The sequence below is a fragment of the Kwoniella newhampshirensis genome, chromosome 8, assembly GCF_039105145.1.
Source record: "Kwoniella newhampshirensis strain CBS 13917 chromosome 8, whole genome shotgun sequence".
Classification (NCBI taxonomy): Eukaryota; Fungi; Basidiomycota; class Tremellomycetes; order Tremellales; family Cryptococcaceae; genus Kwoniella; species Kwoniella newhampshirensis.
The window spans coordinates 308182-325863 of NC_089962.1; the positions used below are offsets into that span (position 1 = coordinate 308182).

The 17682-nt window shown below is 50.9% G+C and overlaps 7 protein-coding genes across 7 annotated transcripts; 3 read left to right on the top strand and 4 right to left on the bottom strand.

Moving 5' to 3' along the window:
• Positions 1 to 578: 578 nt before the first annotated feature.
• Positions 579 to 2363, bottom strand: IAR55_004317 (uncharacterized protein; the record flags this gene model as incomplete). Its single annotated transcript, XM_066947416.1, has 9 exons — positions 579 to 666; positions 790 to 877; positions 931 to 1046; positions 1138 to 1403; positions 1544 to 1927; positions 1998 to 2088; positions 2164 to 2197; positions 2261 to 2282; positions 2340 to 2363. 9 exons carry the CDS (start codon positions 2361 to 2363, stop codon positions 579 to 581), a joined length of 1113 nt encoding a protein of 370 aa, XP_066801830.1.
• A 481-nt stretch (positions 2364 to 2844) lies between these two features.
• Positions 2845 to 6005, top strand: IAR55_004318 (uncharacterized protein; the record flags this gene model as incomplete). The annotated part of the gene is made up of 7 exons (XM_066947417.1): positions 2845 to 3021; positions 3077 to 3386; positions 3466 to 5163; positions 5239 to 5429; positions 5480 to 5528; positions 5583 to 5679; positions 5741 to 6005. The coding sequence occupies 7 exons, from the start codon at positions 2845 to 2847 to the stop codon at positions 6003 to 6005; spliced, it is 2787 nt and encodes a 928-aa protein (XP_066801831.1).
• Positions 6006 to 6172: 167 nt separating this feature from the next.
• IAR55_004319 (uncharacterized protein) lies at positions 6173 to 7235 on the bottom strand (the record flags this gene model as incomplete). The annotated part of the gene is made up of 2 exons (XM_066947418.1): positions 6173 to 6650; positions 6775 to 7235. 2 exons carry the CDS (start codon positions 7233 to 7235, stop codon positions 6173 to 6175), a joined length of 939 nt encoding a protein of 312 aa, XP_066801832.1.
• A 281-nt stretch (positions 7236 to 7516) lies between these two features.
• Positions 7517 to 8485, top strand: IAR55_004320 (uncharacterized protein; the record flags this gene model as incomplete). Its single annotated transcript, XM_066947419.1, has 4 exons — positions 7517 to 7672; positions 7745 to 7957; positions 7999 to 8177; positions 8290 to 8485. 4 exons carry the CDS (start codon positions 7517 to 7519, stop codon positions 8483 to 8485), a joined length of 744 nt encoding a protein of 247 aa, XP_066801833.1.
• Positions 8486 to 9807: 1322 nt separating this feature from the next.
• Positions 9808 to 11494, top strand: IAR55_004321 (uncharacterized protein; the record flags this gene model as incomplete). Its single annotated transcript, XM_066947420.1, has 5 exons — positions 9808 to 10057; positions 10144 to 10538; positions 10591 to 10663; positions 10717 to 11201; positions 11267 to 11494. 5 exons carry the CDS (start codon positions 9808 to 9810, stop codon positions 11492 to 11494), a joined length of 1431 nt encoding a protein of 476 aa, XP_066801834.1.
• A 146-nt stretch (positions 11495 to 11640) lies between these two features.
• IAR55_004322 (uncharacterized protein) lies at positions 11641 to 14654 on the bottom strand (the record flags this gene model as incomplete). The annotated part of the gene is made up of 3 exons (XM_066947421.1): positions 11641 to 13936; positions 14034 to 14318; positions 14431 to 14654. 3 exons carry the CDS (start codon positions 14652 to 14654, stop codon positions 11641 to 11643), a joined length of 2805 nt encoding a protein of 934 aa, XP_066801835.1.
• Positions 14655 to 15037: 383 nt separating this feature from the next.
• IAR55_004323 (uncharacterized protein) lies at positions 15038 to 17474 on the bottom strand (the record flags this gene model as incomplete). Its single annotated transcript, XM_066947422.1, has 12 exons — positions 15038 to 15072; positions 15133 to 15182; positions 15233 to 15310; positions 15360 to 15433; positions 15489 to 15672; positions 15722 to 15791; positions 15840 to 15905; positions 15956 to 16279; positions 16363 to 17060; positions 17147 to 17275; positions 17348 to 17364; positions 17430 to 17474. 12 exons carry the CDS (start codon positions 17472 to 17474, stop codon positions 15038 to 15040), a joined length of 1770 nt encoding a protein of 589 aa, XP_066801836.1.
• Between the last annotated feature and the right edge of the window lie 208 nt (positions 17475 to 17682).

The window sequence follows — 17682 nt, forward strand, 5'->3', positions numbered from 1 at the left end:
ACTCTCGATCCGGGCGAATTGGTCGAGTCACCAGCGTGACTGAGGGCAAAAGCTCAAGCAAACAGGAGGCAACAAGCTCAACCCCGCGCGTGGTAGACTCGGAAATGGGTGAAATGGGAATCGCATCAAACGAGTCACGCATCCCACGAAAGAAGAGCTCCAAACCCCTCGTAGTGACATCTGCGCCTACACAGGAAACGGTTGGGAGACGAGAAACATGGGGTTGAGTCAGTAACATAGCGTTGGGGTCCATGTTCGGCGGTGGAATTGCCTTCATTTTAGTATCAGATGTGTCAAGATGAGGAGATTTGGAAGGGCTGCTCTGTCACTGTTCAACCAATTTTGTTGACGAGCATATTGTGGTGGCATTCGTACTATGCATAACGATTTTGTGTGCCAATCAATCATTTGACGGCTGTACTGAAGACATGGCTGATAGGCTTCTCCGTCTTGCGCCACTCACCATACGTACTTGTTTTCAACGTAAAGACCGCTCTACGCCTCGTAGTTGTAGTAAGATTTGCCATCGTACAAAAAACGTAGCGTACCCCCCACCACGTCCTCAATGATGGAAGTCATCAGAACTTGGCATCGTCCCAAGCCGGGACAGAAGGATCATCATCCCCTTTTGCGTCATATTTCAGCTCTGTATTGCTGCGGCACAGCCTGGAAATCAGATTAGACGATATCAGCTTTCAGATCAGGAACACAACGACTCGAAAGCTCGCTATGCACTACACGAATGGTACCATTTGCGAGCCTGGTAGGCAAGTGAGGATCCTCACTCACCCGCATTTCCTCTCAATCACCGTTTTGCCACCAAATTCGGCCATGTGCGTCTGCGCTTGGTGAATGTTAAACAGCAATGCGCCCGCCTCTGCGAGATGATTTTGTCAGCCGGATTCTCAGCACAAAGGAGGCTCGACTTGCCTACACGAGGGTCGGCTGAAATGATCAGAATGTAGGTATTTCGAGTTAGTGGTTCGAGGACGACTGTACAGCCGTCAAACTTCGCTTCGAATCCTTGATACTGTTCGTGGTTCCGTCTACAGCGATATTGACGTCAGTACGCCAGTCGCTCGCCTCCCAGTCCAGATGTCATACAGCTCAGTAAATACTCGAGAAACTGCAACTCACTGGCAGATCTTCCTGAAACCCTTCACAATCTCTGAGATCTTTTCGAATCTCTGTTGGTCCAATCCTCGCACTCCATTCCTGATCTCCACTTCGTCCAGATCGGAGAGATCGCAATCTAACGGAGAACCAGATTTGGCGATGACCAAGAAGGTTTCAGCTTCGAAGAGGACTGCTTCGGCTGCCTGATTCAGATTGCGAAGGTATGTGAGATGGGATGTTATAAGGGAAATATTCGGTATCAATGTATGTATGATCGAGGACCATGCCTGAAGCGACAACATCGGATTAGTTTTATGATTCGCCCGAACGCGGGGTTCGACCATTACGATCGGCGATGCAGCCCAACCGACCAAGCAGGCAGGCGAACGATTGACAGCAGGGTAGTCAACGATATTGCCCCACTCACCTTGTACAACGACTCATCCCAGATACTGGTTGGGAAACAGCGCAGAACTCCCCTCCCACTCCCCTTCCCTTCCTCCTCAACTTCCTTCCTCACCCTCTCATCGACGGCTAAAAGGTCATCCCTCCTCTCCCCATACTTCTTCCGTTTCGGATCTTCCTTGTCAACCAAATCCATCTTGTTCACCAACACCCACACTCCCGCATCTTCACTGTTCGTCCTGAGCGCCAACAGTATATCTTCAAAATAGGTTAAATCGGCTTCCCAGTCGGTGGAAGTGATGTCGAAGACGTAGATAAGAACGGCGACATTGGAGAAGATGGTATCTCGTTGTGAGGAGAGATAATTGTCAACGAAAGCCGATTGGCCACCACAATCCCATAAGTTCTAGTTGAGAGGGTTGAAAACGTTGTCAGTCACAGAAAAAGCATAGATGAGGAGCGGAAAAGCCATTCACCAGTACCAATCCTCCAAGAAATCGAACCGCAGACTGCTCAACATCAATTGTAGCGCCTAATCGTCTAGTATCTCTTGCACTGTAATTCGAGCTGAGCATCGATCGAGGTCAAACTGTCAGCTCGAGTATGCGAACTCGCTATGAACGTGACGCAGATGAGACTCACAAGATGACTGAACGCATGGAGGTTTTCCCACTCCCTGTTGTTTGAGCATATCAGCTTATCTGCTGTTTGCAGACCTTCATCTGGATCTGAAGCCTACCTGACTTGCCCATCAAGAGCACCTAGCACAATATACATCAGCGTGCTACCCTTTGTCGGTGGTGTCGAATCTCACACACCTTCTTTCTGGTCGTGTTTGACATGCTGACTGATAGATTTACCGAAGGTGAAGAAGAGTCTAATCCCTACTGAGTGTCGTAAGGTTGCCGAACTAGTGAAGAAAGCTGAGGTCTCGTGGGGAATACTGAGTTCGGATGCGGCTTATCTCTCTCAGTCTCGTCCCGGCGTAGTGAAATGTTGTGTATGATCAGGAGGATGATGTCAAAGATGTGTCTCTTGAGTTTGATGTTGATGGTAATGTGCGTCGTTCTCTATCCAATTTCAAGGCACGACGTACAAATCCCAACATGACGTCTGATTTCGCTCGCTCTCGCTTCAACTCACCACCACTCTTCCCTTTGATCACTTGGTCAATTGTCATCTCATAGCTCGTCTTTCCTTGACGAATCACCTACTCCGACATGATCGCCATTCCCACAATCTGCCGTTCTCGCCACTGAAGCTGTTCTCGCCGTCAGCTCGAATCTATCGATCACACGATACAATCTGGCCTCCTCCAGGATCATGCCGGTACAGAACGGGAAGAAGCGAGCGTGGCTGTTGCTCACAGCTTCCATCACACTGCACATCTTCCTCCTCACGTCGACTCGAATAGTTCACGACCATGCGGGTTCTCACTCTAGGACTTCACCTCCCAATCTCATACGACGCTTTACTGCCGATACTGAGCCAATAAATCATGTGCGTATCATACGTTTTGACCTATATTTCAATGCTGAGTCTACTACTCCTCTAGACATCACTACTCGCACTTCCCTACTCAGAATGGTACGAAGGCCTTCCGCCAGCATTGAAACCTTTCTTCATCCTAGTCCTCCTCTTCGTCCTCATCTTCCTCTTCTCCTTCATCGGAATCTCCGCGTCCGACTTTTTCTGTCCGAATCTGTCCACCATCGCTTCGTACTTGGGCTTGAACGAGTCGACCGCCGGAGTCACTTTCCTAGCTTTCGGCAACGGTAGTCCGGATGTCTTCAGCACGTTCTCAGCAATGAAGGGAGGAACGTTTGGCTTGGCCATTGGAGAGTTGATCGGAGCAGCAAGCTTTAGTGAGTCTCCAAACCCTCATTTCCCTTGGAAGGACAGATAGCAAGTATCACACTGATACATCCTGTTTCTTTGTTGTAGTCGTGTCCATCGTCGTCGGCTCAATCGCCTTGATACGACCGTTCCACGTGCCTCGTCACGCCTTCCTGCGAGACGTTCTGTTCTTTACTTCCGCCGTCATCGTTCTGATCCTCGTCTTACATGACGGTCACCTTACACTCTGGGAGTCAGGAGGTATGGTTGGTCTCTACATCGGCTATGTCAGTGTGGTGATAGCAGGCAATTGGTGGGGTCGTCGAAGACACAGGAAAGCCTATGCGGAATCTACCGGACAGAAGTCACCAATCGCAATCAACGGCAATGGACACCTCAGTCCACTTCTCGCACCCTCTTCGCCCTTATACGATCGATCGGCAATTCTCCCATCTCAGAATGGCGAGAATGGTGACAGCACTGCTCGTACTGACTCTCCCGGGACGCTAACTCCTACTTTGGAACGGCCGCATCTTTCTCGTTCGCGATCTCATTCAAGTGCTTCCTATCTAGGTTCCTTACCATCCCACTTCCAACATCATGACTCTCTTGACACTCCTCGCGCGACTTTCTCGTTGCTCGGCGCAGTCGAATTTCGAGATGTGGTCAACTCTCTCAAGAGAGAATCGAGCTCAAGAGGTGGCAGTCCTGCACGTACTCCGAGCACAAACGGCCCCGAAAGAGATACAGACTACTTCGGACCCATGAGTGCGTCCGCATATGGTCACCGTCGATCCTCTTCGTACGGCTTCAATACAGTTGGGAAGGATGGACCACCTGTGGGAAGGAGGTCGTCGTCGATGAGGGGTCGCAAGCGAGCATCAACCCATTCATTGCATCCATCCGATCGTGGAGACAGCTACAGATCGGTATCAAGTCCAGCAGCACAGACCCCGACTGTACCCGAACCCAATCCTTGGGAAGACCAACGAGGCAATCCACCCACACCTCAACTGTCCGGCTCGACTGTGACCGGTGGAAAGCCAAATCGACCGCAAGTCATCATACCAAGTAAAAGTCGAACACACAAACCACTCGTCCCTTCTATATCGATAGTGGATCCATCAGGACATTCCGAGGCTCCTAGACCGGACGAACGATTCCCGCTTCTCGAGTCTCCGCCGATCACAGATGGAAATTCCGAATCACGTTTCAGAATACGAAGAAGGTCGAAGATGATCTTACGTGTACTTTTCCCTTCACTCCAGGCCTTCCGGCACAAATCGATCATAGGAATGATACTGGCATTTATGTCCGTACCGGCTATCTTGGCGTTAACCTTGACCTTGCCGGTAGTGGATGATGGTCGACAGGAGGAAGGCGCGCTTGCCCTCCCCGTAGCGGAGGATGAAGGGTTGAATGAGGAAGGTTTAATACCTGAGCATGAAAGCGGCCGCTATTCAGTCGGCGAGGAGGGGCAAGACCAATACGAGGAGGACTACGACGAGGCACATCGTCTTCTCCAGCCTGCAATGGGTGAAGAATTGCATCATCTGGTCGATCATGGCTTTTCGCCACTACACTCGCCTCTAGGGAGACTAAGCCACTCAGCGTTGCGGCGGATGAAGCGCCACGCAGAGGATGGCGACATTAGTAGTGAAGTGGATGGCGCCGAGGAGGATGATGATGAGTTGAATAAGGAGCTGTATGAGGAAATGGAGCAAGAACGGGGTTTAGAGTTCAACAAGTATCTTACGGCGGCACAGTGTGTCCTTGGACCAGTGTTTTGCTCTTTCATCATATTCAGTGAGTGTTCTAGCGACACACGCAGTGTGTGGCGAGGACCTCGCTGAAAAGGCACTGACAAAGCACCAATGTTAGGCGACATGTCGTATCTCCATTGGGTTATTCTTGGTGTAGGTCTCGCCGGTGCGATCGCAAGTGTTGCGGTATTGTACTATGCGACCGATGGAAGCTCGCAATTCTGGCGACTTGTGAGGTGTATGTGTGGTTTCGTCTGCAGTATGGTTTGGATTGCTGCCATCGCCGACGAGGTGGTTGGAGTGTTGGACGTGAGTTGCGTTCCTCCTCACCTAACTTCAATATACTGACGATTGCTTAGACCGTCGGGGAAATTCTTGGACTGAGTGATGCCATCATTGGCTTAACCAGTAAGGGTCATGTTAATCAGCCCCCTAGTGATAGCTGACCACACTTGTTTTCAGTCTTCGCAGTGGGAAACAGTCTTGCAGATTTGGTCGCCAACGTCACGGTGGCACAATTTGCCCCAGCTATGGCTTACGCAGCATGTTTCGGTGGACCGTGAGTAAATTCATAGTTCTAACAAGTGCGGAGAGCTGACAGTCTGTCCGGCACTTCGTAGGATGCTCAATCTCCTCCTTGGTGTTGGCGGCTCCGGCACTTATCATGTTTTGACCACACCTCAGCACGCACCTGTCATTGTTGATTTCTCTCCGACGTTGTGGGTGTCAGCAGGAGGGTTGGTGGTCATCCTGCTCGCGACGGCTATCTTTGTTCCAATGAATGGTTACTTGATAGACCGGCGATGGGCCGCCTGTCTGATTGCCGCGTATGTGGTATTGATGTGTGTGAACGTCGGAGTGGAAGTGAAGACGGGAAGGGATTGACCGTCAGATAATTTTGGGCCATAGTCAACGTACACGGACTTGTTGTATTCTAGCGGATTCTTGGAGGCATGAATACATTGGTCTGGATGTTGTGCGTGCCAGGCAATACAAAATGAAGGTGTCTACTCGTCACAAATCGTCAAGTCTAATCGTCATATTCGCAAGTATCACACTGGCGGTCTAGCCGTTGGTGCTATCTTCGTCTTAAATCCTGGTGTAGACATGGCTGACCCTAATTTACTTCCTACACCATTAATCTGACTTGGTAATCCCCAGACACCTCCACCGAATCCACCTGCGTTACTTTCATCTATCCTCTCCTCGACTTCTAAATCCCACTTAGTATGATCATCCGGTTGTTCCGTCAAATCCTCAACTTCGACCCTCACGCCGCCTTCCTCCAGAATGATCTCTTTACCTCCTTTCTTGCCGCCGTTCAATTGTAATGCTGTGAGAGCTCGTTGCAGGTCTTCGGCAAGGATGGAGGTGTTGGGCGCATCTTCGAGGATCGGCTCCCAGCCTTCGGGAGGAGAACCGGGAGGGGAAATCAAGAAATTATGAGGGATGGAGGGGGGAGCCAGGTGGAAGGTCGCGGGGTCGGGATTGAGCGGTGTCGGGGGCAGGTAATGCAGACGGAGGATAAGTCTGAGTTAATGGAAAGGACAGGTGTCAGAGAGATTGAACAGTGGACAAGTCACACGGCTGAGGAAAGAGGAGGCTTGGCGGTGCAGACTACGTAGCAGTTGCGGGAAAGGCGGCGACAACTCACTCCGATGGTAGTTTCGCAGATTGAGACTTCCGGCGTCGATGTCTTCCTTTCGGAGTGAAATGACCATCATTTTTCGGCTCTCCTCCATTGCTAGTCTGACCATCTTCCGAGACAGTGTCCGTCGCTCCTTCTTGCTCTTCGCCACCCGCTGCACCGCTAAGATCCAACCTCAACCAGTCCCCTTGTGTCTTGGCCCTCTCTGCGTCTCCCTCATCCCGCCAAACGATGATGACTCTCCCAAATCCTCTGACAGGTGCCCAGTGGATTATTTCACCATATTGCGCGTAATGATCGTGTAACAGCGCCAGGACAGGGGAAGCGAAGAGTGATTGATGAGGAAGCAGTAAGGCGAGAGTGTTGGTCGGTTCGTGAGTCGGTGGCGAGGAAGATGAAGGAGATGGATCGAGAGGTGGTGGGGGCGGGATGTCAATAGAGGATGGTCGAGGTGGTGTAGGAGGCATCTTCCTCCTATTGCTTAGTGATGGTGATGGAGGCAGAAGAGAGAGAGAGACAGAGATCAACACGTCGTGCACGAATGAATCGGATGGATCAACGACAACGAGATGGTGATGCACAGCCACGTGGGTTCAACCATACAGATAACTTATAAAGTGGAGGACGATCACCGAGATTGCCGCTCTCTCTTTATATGATATCTAATGTCTTCTTCACAGCTCAGGCTCAAGCTCATTCGACTTCGATAGGATATAACCATCAAGGACCAAACACCGACAGCGCAAGCATGCCCAAAGCCGCTTTGATCTTGGTCGACGTGCAATATGACTTCCTGCCTCCCGATGGAGCATTGGCTGTACCGAACGGCCGAGAGATCCTACCCGTGATCGAGGGATTACTAAACAGAGATGAGTGGGATTGGCCAGTAATAATAGCGAGCCAGGTAGGTTCCTCCCTGCGTCTGTCAGCCCGTCACTATGAAAGTCCGCTGACGCAAATTCGGATTCGGATGAAGGACTACCATCCCCCAAAACATATATCTTTCGCTTCATCCCACCCGCCTCACGAACCTTTCTCCAAGCCCTCACTCACAAATGCCAATGGAGAAGAGTACGAGCAGACACTATGGCCAGATCACTGTGTGCAAGGGACGATAGGGGCGGCGATCGAGAAGGGGGTCAGACATCAAATCAAGGTCTGGGGTGATCGGGTCAAAATAGTCCGCAAAGTACGTCTGTATGTCACAAAGTCGGCTGATCATGTTGATAGGGCTCAAATATCGGTATCGAAGCGTACTCTGCCTTCGAGGGCTACCTCACAGAAGCAATCGATCCTGCGGAACCTCCTTCAGATCACGAGCCGCAACCAGCTGAATCTCCTCTGACGAGAGATCTTCGAGATAATGGCGTCGATACGGTCGTGATTGTCGGACTAGCTTCTGATTTCTGGTGAGTATCGGTCTGTGAGAGAATCCTCGCCCCTATGCCCTGCACATCGTGTTCAGTCACGCTTCGTAAGTGATCGCGACGACAGTACATACACTGACCGCTGTTCAACTAGCGTGAAATCAACTGCTCTATCGGCGATCGATGCATCCTTCCGAACGATCCTCGTCGCCCCAGGTATGAGAGGGATATCATCTTCGGACGAGCGAGACGCATGGGCAAAAATAGAAGGTCTGGGTGGGCTCGTAGTCGGAAAAGAAGGCCAAGGTGGATGGGAACGTAGACTGCGGGACATCGTTGGGTCGCATTAGAAGGCGAATATCAAAGGGGGGGGTTGTGATGATACGAAGGCTTCCTTTTGTGGTACAAGGTTTTCGACTAGATGAGGGAAGCAGACAACTGCAACCGATAGCTTGAAGGGCAGACAAGATCATGGCTGTAGTGGGATGATAAAATGGACTATCTTGTGTCCTGGATACATGTCTTTTGTGTGAAGGCCGGTTACCTTTAAATGCTCCTTTTCAACGGTTCTCGGTATCATTCTCCTCTTAGTATTTGCAAGGGTCTGGAAGCAGAAACAAAGTCAAAGGATCAGACACTTATCTCTCAATTCGAAAAAGTCACTCAGTCTGAGTATATTCACAATCAAACTCAGCATTTTGACCAGACTCTGCTTGATCTCATTTCAGGTATAATAAACTTGTCTGCCCACAGATCTGCAAGACCATGTTTTTTGGCCCTTCACTATTTCTCACATCATCCTACCTTGCATGTCTATACTCTGCCCACTGATCCTCGCTCAATATGACTTCTCCAGATCAATATACTGATATCCCAGAGACTGGTAGCTTCTGGTCTGTTGACACAAACATGGTCCCTGCACCCTCACCACCATCAGCAACTATAAGTCCTCAGCACCTGCAGTGTCATCCAAGCTACGACAATACCACATTCTCTGCTGCTGTAGATCAACCTGACATTAACACCTTCTTGTCATATGATGTACCACTTGGGATTTATGATGTTCCACACAAAGCGGCCCCTCCTAGCCTTGAGCAACCATCCTCACAACTTGAGGATGCCAATTGTCATGTCGGCCATGACCACCCAGCCAATGTCTCGCGGCAAGCCTATATAACCGGCGGAATTCCAGTGCGGCTGGAGATTCCGATTGTTCCCTTTTGTGGTTCAGTGGTTAATGGCCGGTCACATTGCCGTTGTGACACACGTAGTACCTTTGAATATTATCATCTTGAATAACCTTGAGACATCGACCAACACGTACTTGGCTGTTCTTGACAGTGAACCCTCAAGTTAGAACACAATTCAGCCCAAGTCTCACCAACATTGCGTATCTTGTCCCAAGTCGAGAGCACACCAACGATAGTAGGCTTTTCATTGTTTGCCTTGTAAGCTGAACGACGGATATCCCCGTTGGTCGGTGTAGCCCCGTGACAGTTCGACACGGATCCGAGGGTCACGTGACTGCTGACAAAACACAAGTGACAGCTTGCAAAAGTTGAACGCCCGTTGCAAAACGAGACGATAGCTTGCTAAGCTGATCATTCTTGTCACTTTGACTTGACAATCATCACCGATCTTGTCCCCTGCTTCCTCTCATACAAACAACCCCATGTCTGCGCCGCACGACCACCACGAAGAAGAGGACGAGCACCCCGACGTCGAGCTCGAGGACGAGGATATTGTCGAAGTCGTAGAAGATGAGGGCGACGAGCCAATGGATGATGACTCGGACAACGAGCAGTACGACGGAGAGATCATCATCGGTGGTCCTGGTCCCGGCGAGGAGGAGATGATGGAGGAGATGATGCGGGAACAGCAGGAAGGTGAACAACGAGAGGACAATTCGTGGGGTGCCAGCGGTGCGTCATTCTACTCTTCTTTGCTTCTGGCTCGAGCGGCGAGCATCATGAGGATTTGAATACTGATGACCGAGCAACGATCACAGCCTTACATTCACAAGATCAATCCATCTTCACCATCTCTCTTCATCCTAATTTCCCTAACCCTCCTCTCGCAGTCACAGGAGGTGAAGACGATACCGGATTCTTATTCTGTCCCATCCCAGTCGACCCCAGCTCTTCTTCCACAACAATTTTCAACTCTGACAATTTCCCGCCGACAAAGCTCACCGGTCATACCGACTCTGTCGTTGCGACAGGATGGAACTTTGATGGCGAGATGGTCGCCACGGGGGGAATGGATGGTCGAGTGAGGGTATGGAGAAGAGTCAAGGGGAGAAGGAACTCGAGTGAACCTCAATCTACTGAGGGGACAGCGACGCTGCAGGAGTGGAAGGATTGGGAGTTTTTGACGAGTCTGGAGACTGGTAGTGAGATCATAGTGCGTACATAATTACCATGGTTGAAGGTGAAGCTGACGAGGCGGATTGTAGTGGCTGCAATGGCACCCCAAGGGCAATGTGCTTGCTGCTGGTTGCGAAGATGCTACTGTTTGGATGTGGAACTGTACGTCGTAAACGAAGATTCACTGCATAAACCCGCTGACTGTCGCGCTGCAGTGCCATCTGGAAACACCCTCTCCGTCATGTCGTCCCACACCTTCCCCTGTACCATGGGAGTCTTCCCACCGCCATTAGGACGACAGCTCCTCACTGCCTCTCTCGACTCTTCCCTCGTTCTCTGGGATCCTCGTACTTCCGTCCCTATCTTCAAAACCTCAATTTTCATCCCTGCGAACCACCACGCTCTCGACCCTTCTGTGCATGGGATCACCTCTCTAGCTGTCTCTCCCAACGGTCAGATCGCCGCTGTGGGAGGTGCTAATGGACGTGTCAAGCTCGTCAACCTTGCGAAGGGAGATGTCATCTCTACTCTGATCGGTCATGCCGAGGGAGAAAGTGTTGAGGCGTTGGTGTTTGTTGATTTGTTGGGTGGTGCTGCGGGCGGTGGTAAGGGTGTCGTTGTGGTTTCAGGTGCTACCGATGGGAGAGGTTTCGTCTGGGATGTCGCTACAGGACGTGTACGAGCAGAGTTGAAACACGACGTGAGCTGATCTCTTCTCTAATAGAGGTCAAATCACTAGCTGACCATGACATCGACGCTTTGCAGGAACCGATTACTTCTCTTGCAGCGCACCCAGCCCCCAATCTCCATCTCGTCACCACCGGTTCAGCCGACTCAACTCTCAAGACATGGGACATTCGGACTGGGGCGCTCATTGCTACTCATTCAGGTCACGCTGGAGTCGTCAACGGCGTCGCTGCGGCTCCCGTGGAAGGTGGACAAGCTATCTTCAGCGCGGGAGATGACGGTGTCAGTTTGGTCTGGAAGATCTAGATTGTGAGAGCGTTCATGCGAGTATTGTCTATAGTAAAATGCACAAACTAGAGTATCTGGTCTAGCGACTGTTTTTCGCAGATGCATTTTGTGTTCCCCAGAGTAGACTCTCCTTCGATGTTAGATGCCCAAGGTGGACGAAATCCTTACTCCACATCGTCGTCCTGCGCTGCTAACCCCTTCTTCTCCTCTTCGGAGCTATGCTTCGCTTCGGGACCTTTATACAACCCCGTGGCCAATCCTGTGACTCTCCTGGGTGCCCCAATGACACTAGCTGAGAAACTTCTCCCCACATTTCCTACTGATGATAGCATGTTGGTGGTTGACCCGATCCGTTTCTTCCCATCTATTCCGGTTCCTGCACCTGTGGAGAAGTTGAATCCTGATCCTTCGAACAGAGGTGATCCTAATGGAGATGATAATGGTGTCGGGATAGGACCCGACCGAGGTTGGATCGATATAGTTTTGAGATTCAAACCATCCCAGATCGTTTTCTTCCCCTTCTTCACTTTGCTGCCACTCTTGGTCCTCCATTTGGTCAGACCGACGTCCTTGTTCCCTTCCTCCTCATCGGGTTCGAGATCCAGATGAGCCACTTCCATACCTTCCATCTCGTGGACGACCATCTTCAATCCCGCCAAATCACTCTCCACGTCTTCTACTTTTCCTCGCAGTCTCTTCCATCCTTCATCTTCTTCCCCTTTAGCGCTCACGTACTCCCGGACTTCACTCATGACGCTTTCCTTATCGCCGACTTTCCCGCCACTTCCGCCGACGTTCAACAACGCTTCGAAGCCTCGGTAGACACGGCTATGATCTGCCAGAGCAATCTCGACGTCGACACGAGCGTCCTCAATAACTTCGTGCAACGCATCCAGGAGACCTAGCAGAATCGGATCGGATGAAGGTGGAAGTGGTTGACGCGACAACGGCAGGAAAGAGGTCTTCTTTGCCGATCGAGGAGAGATGGGCGATGGCGAAGTTGTCTCGAGTGTTGGCAGGGACGTCCGAAGAGCAGAAAGCGAGAGGGAGAGGTCGTGCAGTGTCTTTTGAAGCGGGGGATAACGAGACGTGAGAGGTTCAAAGAGTCCCTGTAACTGCGAAACGAGCGGGGAGAGTTCTGGTGCGGGAGACGATTGCGTCGATTCGGCGTTGTTGTCATTCGTAGAGGGCGGTTCGGTGTTTTCCGCCGTTTCGACATTCGGAGTATCGTCCTCTCCAATCTCGAAGACACCGTCGGGCGCATTCCCTCCTTCCGCACCAGTGTCGTGATCTTCAACGTCAAACATGACGTGTCCGTTCTCTTCTTCTAGGCCAGGTTCAACTTCGTGTCCGTCCACCGCTTCCTTGGCCAGCCATTCTACCCTTTGTCGTTCCAACTCTGTCCTTCTTTCCGTCTCTGCTTGTAAATCTTGTACGAGCGTGGTGACCAGCTCTTCGGCAAGGAGTATTCTCGAGAGACTTTCTTCCTCGGGATCTCTCTCTCCCTCCCCGGTCATTGCTGTTTCTTTCCCCTTTCCTTTCCTGTTCAGAAGTCCCAATCCTCGCCAACTGCGCTGCTTATCTCTCCCAACGTCGCCAGACTTCGATCTCTCCTCTTCCGACACAGCCTCGATACCCTCGTCGACCAGACTTTCAAGGATGTCCGCTTCCAGGACCACCCCTTCCACGCCATCTCTCAATCGCTTCACCTTATTCAACCAGCTTTCCACCTTCCTACTCTTCTTTTCCTCATGTGCCAACATCTTCAACCTCAATGCAACCTCTCTCCTCCTTCCTGCTGCTTCCCTCGACATCCCCTCGCTAGTCTCGTCGAGAGCCATCCGTAGATGTTCTACCCTTTCCCTCTCTCTGCCTATTCTCTTCTTGAGGGCTGATACTTCTGCACGTAAAGCGGTCGTAGTCGCTTGAGATCGCGTACGAAGGTTGTTCAAGTGCATGTGGATCGTCGCGTGTGTCTTTTGTGTGAAAGTCATATACCTCTCGACGACACGAGCTGCACTGGCGTCGTCTCGTAAAGCTTTGTCTCGTTCAGATTGAGCTTCGACTCGTAAGTGCGTCTCAGAAGAGAGTTGGTCCTTGGTGGTCTGTAGATGATGTTGGACTTCCTCCAAACGAGATTCAAGTTGGTGGATCGTCTTCTCTTTCGCTGCCAATGCCGAGGTGAAGTCGTGGAATAGCTGATGAACCCCTCGTTGACCTATGAGGAGATTCGAGATGGTTTCGGAAGACGAGAGAGGGGTTGAGGGTGTAGCCTCAGTCGGGGTCTTCGGGGCAGTCGCATCGTCTGAAGACGAGTCGTGGTAACTTACAGCTGACATGGACAATGCTGGTGTCTGGAAGTAGGACGAGGAAGAGGGGGTCTTGGAAGGGGTGAGAGGAGGAACCGCCGAAGGGTCAATGGACTGTACCAAGGTCGAGTATTCCTGCAGAGCAAGGTCGCTGGGAAAGCCGAGGATTAGCAGGGGTTCAGAATAAAGAGAGACATTGTACCACTCTGCAGAATCGCTGCACAGGTGTCGAGCCTCTCGTCACTCACCAAAGCTTTTTCTGCTCTTCCACCTTCTTCCTCTCCCCTCTCTCCCACTCGATCTCCTCTTCTCTGTCCTCTTCCACCCTTCGTAGCTCATTGATGGTAGCCCTATCCCCCTCTCGTTCTTTCATCAACCTTTCTACAGCTTGCTCAGCCGTTGCTAGCTCATGCTGGACTGAAGAGAGCTGCGACTCCGCGAGGTCGAGTTTCGAAGATAGACGACGATGGGCTAGAGAAAGTTCCGTGAGCGCAGTCGATGTAGGTGGGATCGGGGGTGGGATAGGATTAGCCCTGTTTCAGATGAACAGGATATCAGCGCTTGCTGCTATCGTTTAACGGGACAAGTAGCAAGAAACCAACTGAACCCGATGTAGATCTGACCCGGTGTCTGAAAAGAACTCACCTCAAAATCTCAACCTCCTTCTTCAGACTCTCATTATCCTTCTTCAGTCCTTCTCCTTCCTCCTTCCTCAGCTCAGCCTCCAATCTTGCACTTTGCAGTTGTATACCAGCTTGGTGAGCCGTCCGTTGATACTGAGCCAGTTGTTGACGTAATGAGGTGAGTTCAGAGATAAGGGGATGGGATGAGGGTAGGTGGTGGGAAGGAGAGTGAGGAGAGGATGTCATATTGCTCTGCATACGATCGGAACCTGCATCAAGAGCAAGGTGGTCAGGCGACGGTCGACTTTTGTCGTCTCCGGTGAAGCTTGGCTCAGATATGGATTGAGTATGTGAGGTAAAGCGGAGTATGAACAGAGATGAACTTGCGAGGAATGAGAATACAAGTCGACGCGGCCGACGAACAACAAATCCGTTCGTGGCTTCTGTGGGGCACCTGAACAATTCCTTCTTGTTTACATTAAAAGGCTTATGGGTATCCATCATGCATGACGATGACCCCACCCTCCCGATCTACCTGACCTTCTTTGGCAGGTGCATAACGCAGCAGATCTGATCATATACTTGTACGTCTTAGCCCTAAGTGCCCTGTACGACTACCTAGCCTACATCTAGTCCGCGTCGACAAAGAAGTAAGCACCGTCGGCTGAAGATGGTCATCAGTTTTAGTCTCTCGCTCCGACCGGCTCAATGCAAATGCACTCACCCTTCTGCTCCTTGTCTTTGAGCGAATCCATCTTGTTGATACGAGGTCGGCTGTGTCTCCCTCAGCCAAATACTCCTCATGTCGGCCATGCTGCACTTACAAATTGGTAGGATCTCTTCGGAAAGTGATGTCAAGGGATTTCAAGAACTTGTTCATACCAGTCAACAGGCCCTCAGGTCTGTCTATCATCAGTCCAAGTTGCCACGCAGAGACAGATGGCGACTCACCGTCGAGCATATGATTCGACGGCAGGAGTACCATCGAACACAATAACTCGGTCAGCGAGATATGTCGCCATGATCTGCAATTGATTCAGCTCGTGAATCACCCAGTTGATGAAATAATATATAACTCACGAAATCGTGCTCAACAACAAACGCAGTCCTCTTCGAGCCCATGACAAACTTCTTGATCACCTTGCTCGCGACGATACGTTGCTCGGAGTCGAGGTAAGCTGATGGCTCATCGATGAGAAGAACATCGGCAGGGACACCGAGAACAAGACAGATGGCGACTCGTTGCAGCTCTCCTCCAGACAGGCTATGCAATGAGGTCAGTATCGTGAAAGAGCTATTGTCGAGAGACTCACGTCTGCACGTCCTGATCCATGATGGGCTCGAGGTTCATGGGCTTGAGGACGTCGCTGTTGAATTGAGGGTCTGGGCACTGTGTCAGCTGAAAGTGTCAGTCACTGAGACAACACTTACGCATGAACATCGCCTTGATCCTCTTCAGTAACAATGATCGAACGGAACCGGGGAATTTTGGCGAGACTAGGAATGCCTTATCAGTTATATTCTGAACTGCAACGCACCACACCTACTGGTCTGGGGCTTCATAGAGACTCTCAAGTCGATCTTGTTGTTCGCATCGTCCGGGTCCAACTTGCCTCCCAACATCTGCACGAGAGTGGTCTTTCCCATACCGTTCTCACCAAGCAGAACGATGATCTCGGAATCTGAGAACTCTCCTGAATCGACGTGAAGCTTGAATCCTCCCAGAGTCTTGGTCATATCAGGATATTGGTATTTTCTCAACTTAGGCGCTTGCACTTCGTCGGCGGTCTCAGAGATTTTGAAGGTGAGGGATTCGTCACGGAATCGGAGGTTCTCAGTGGGGATCATACCGTCGAGGAAGATATTGATACCTAATTCATTGTCAGCTATGATCGTCACGTAGGTTACTCACCTTCTCGAACGGAGTAAGGCATGGTGACGACACCGTAGGTACCTGGCACACCGTAGAGGACACAGATGAAATCGGAAAGGTAATCCAACGTAGCCAAATCGTGCTCGACGACGACGACATAGTTGGTAGGGGTGACGAGATTTCGGATGGTTCTAGCGGCAGCGAGACGTTGTCGGATATCAAGATAGGAGGAAGGCTCGTCGAACATGTAAATGTCGGCTTTTCTCACACTGGCAATAGCAATGGCAAATCTTTGCAGCTCTCCTCCGGATAACTGACCGACTTCTCTGGTTTGCAAACCCTTCAGCTCCAGGTCCGTCTCCAGCTGATCTCGGTTGGGCAACTCGGTCTGTCTGTCGAACATCTTTCCAACGGTCATACCTGGAACTTTGATACTTCGAGGGATTTGGTCGACATACTGGGGCTTTGTGACCGCCTTGATATCGTCTTCGAGGACTTTGGTGAAGAAATTCTGCAATTCGGAACCACGGAAGTATTTGAGGATCTCTTGCCATTCGGGAGGGTCATCGTATCTACCCAAGTTGGGTTTCAGCTTGCCCGAAAGGACTTTGAGAGCTGTTGATTTTCCGATACCGTTGGTGCCGACCAGACCGAGGACCTGGCCTGGTCGAGGCGTGGGCAGTCGATGCAGCTTGAAAGCGTTGGCAGCGTATCGGTGGGTGACGTGGGATGAAAGGTTGGTGGGAAGGTTGAGAATTTGAATGGCTTCGAACGGGCATCTGCAAAGAGGTAAAGATTGAGTTTTTGCCACTTGCCATTTTGGGAGGCATGAGAAGACGAGAGGAGTTTGGGAGGGCAGACTCACTTCTTGACGCAGATACCACAACCGATGCACAGCTCCTCAGACAAGAACGCCTTCTTGTCCGTCGGGTTGACTTCGATACATAACTTTCCCATCTTGACCACGGGACATGATCGCTTACATTCTTGTCGGCTAAGGAGAAGAAAGGAGGGCAATGTGTCAGCGACAAGGGTGGCGTGTAGGGAGTTGTCCGCGCGCATTCACCATTTTTTGGGCTTGCACTGGGGGGATTGGGACTATGTCAGCTTTGACCCGTGTGTTCATGACTCCCAGACAGGCCACTCACCTTGTCATCCGAGACGATGGCAACACGAGTGAGCTTGTCGGACATGCTGCGTTGGCGTTACCTGCTTTGACCTTCTGTGCTACAAATTTATTGCTCTGTATTGGTTCGTCGGTCGGTAGGGTGAATCTGCAGTCGGTTGAGCTACTCGACAGGTATATTCTGGTCGAGCAGAGTAAAAGTTATGAGTGGTGACGTCTGATTCCAACGACGAAACAACGAGGCCGAAGGATGAAAAGGCAATTTTGGTATTTTG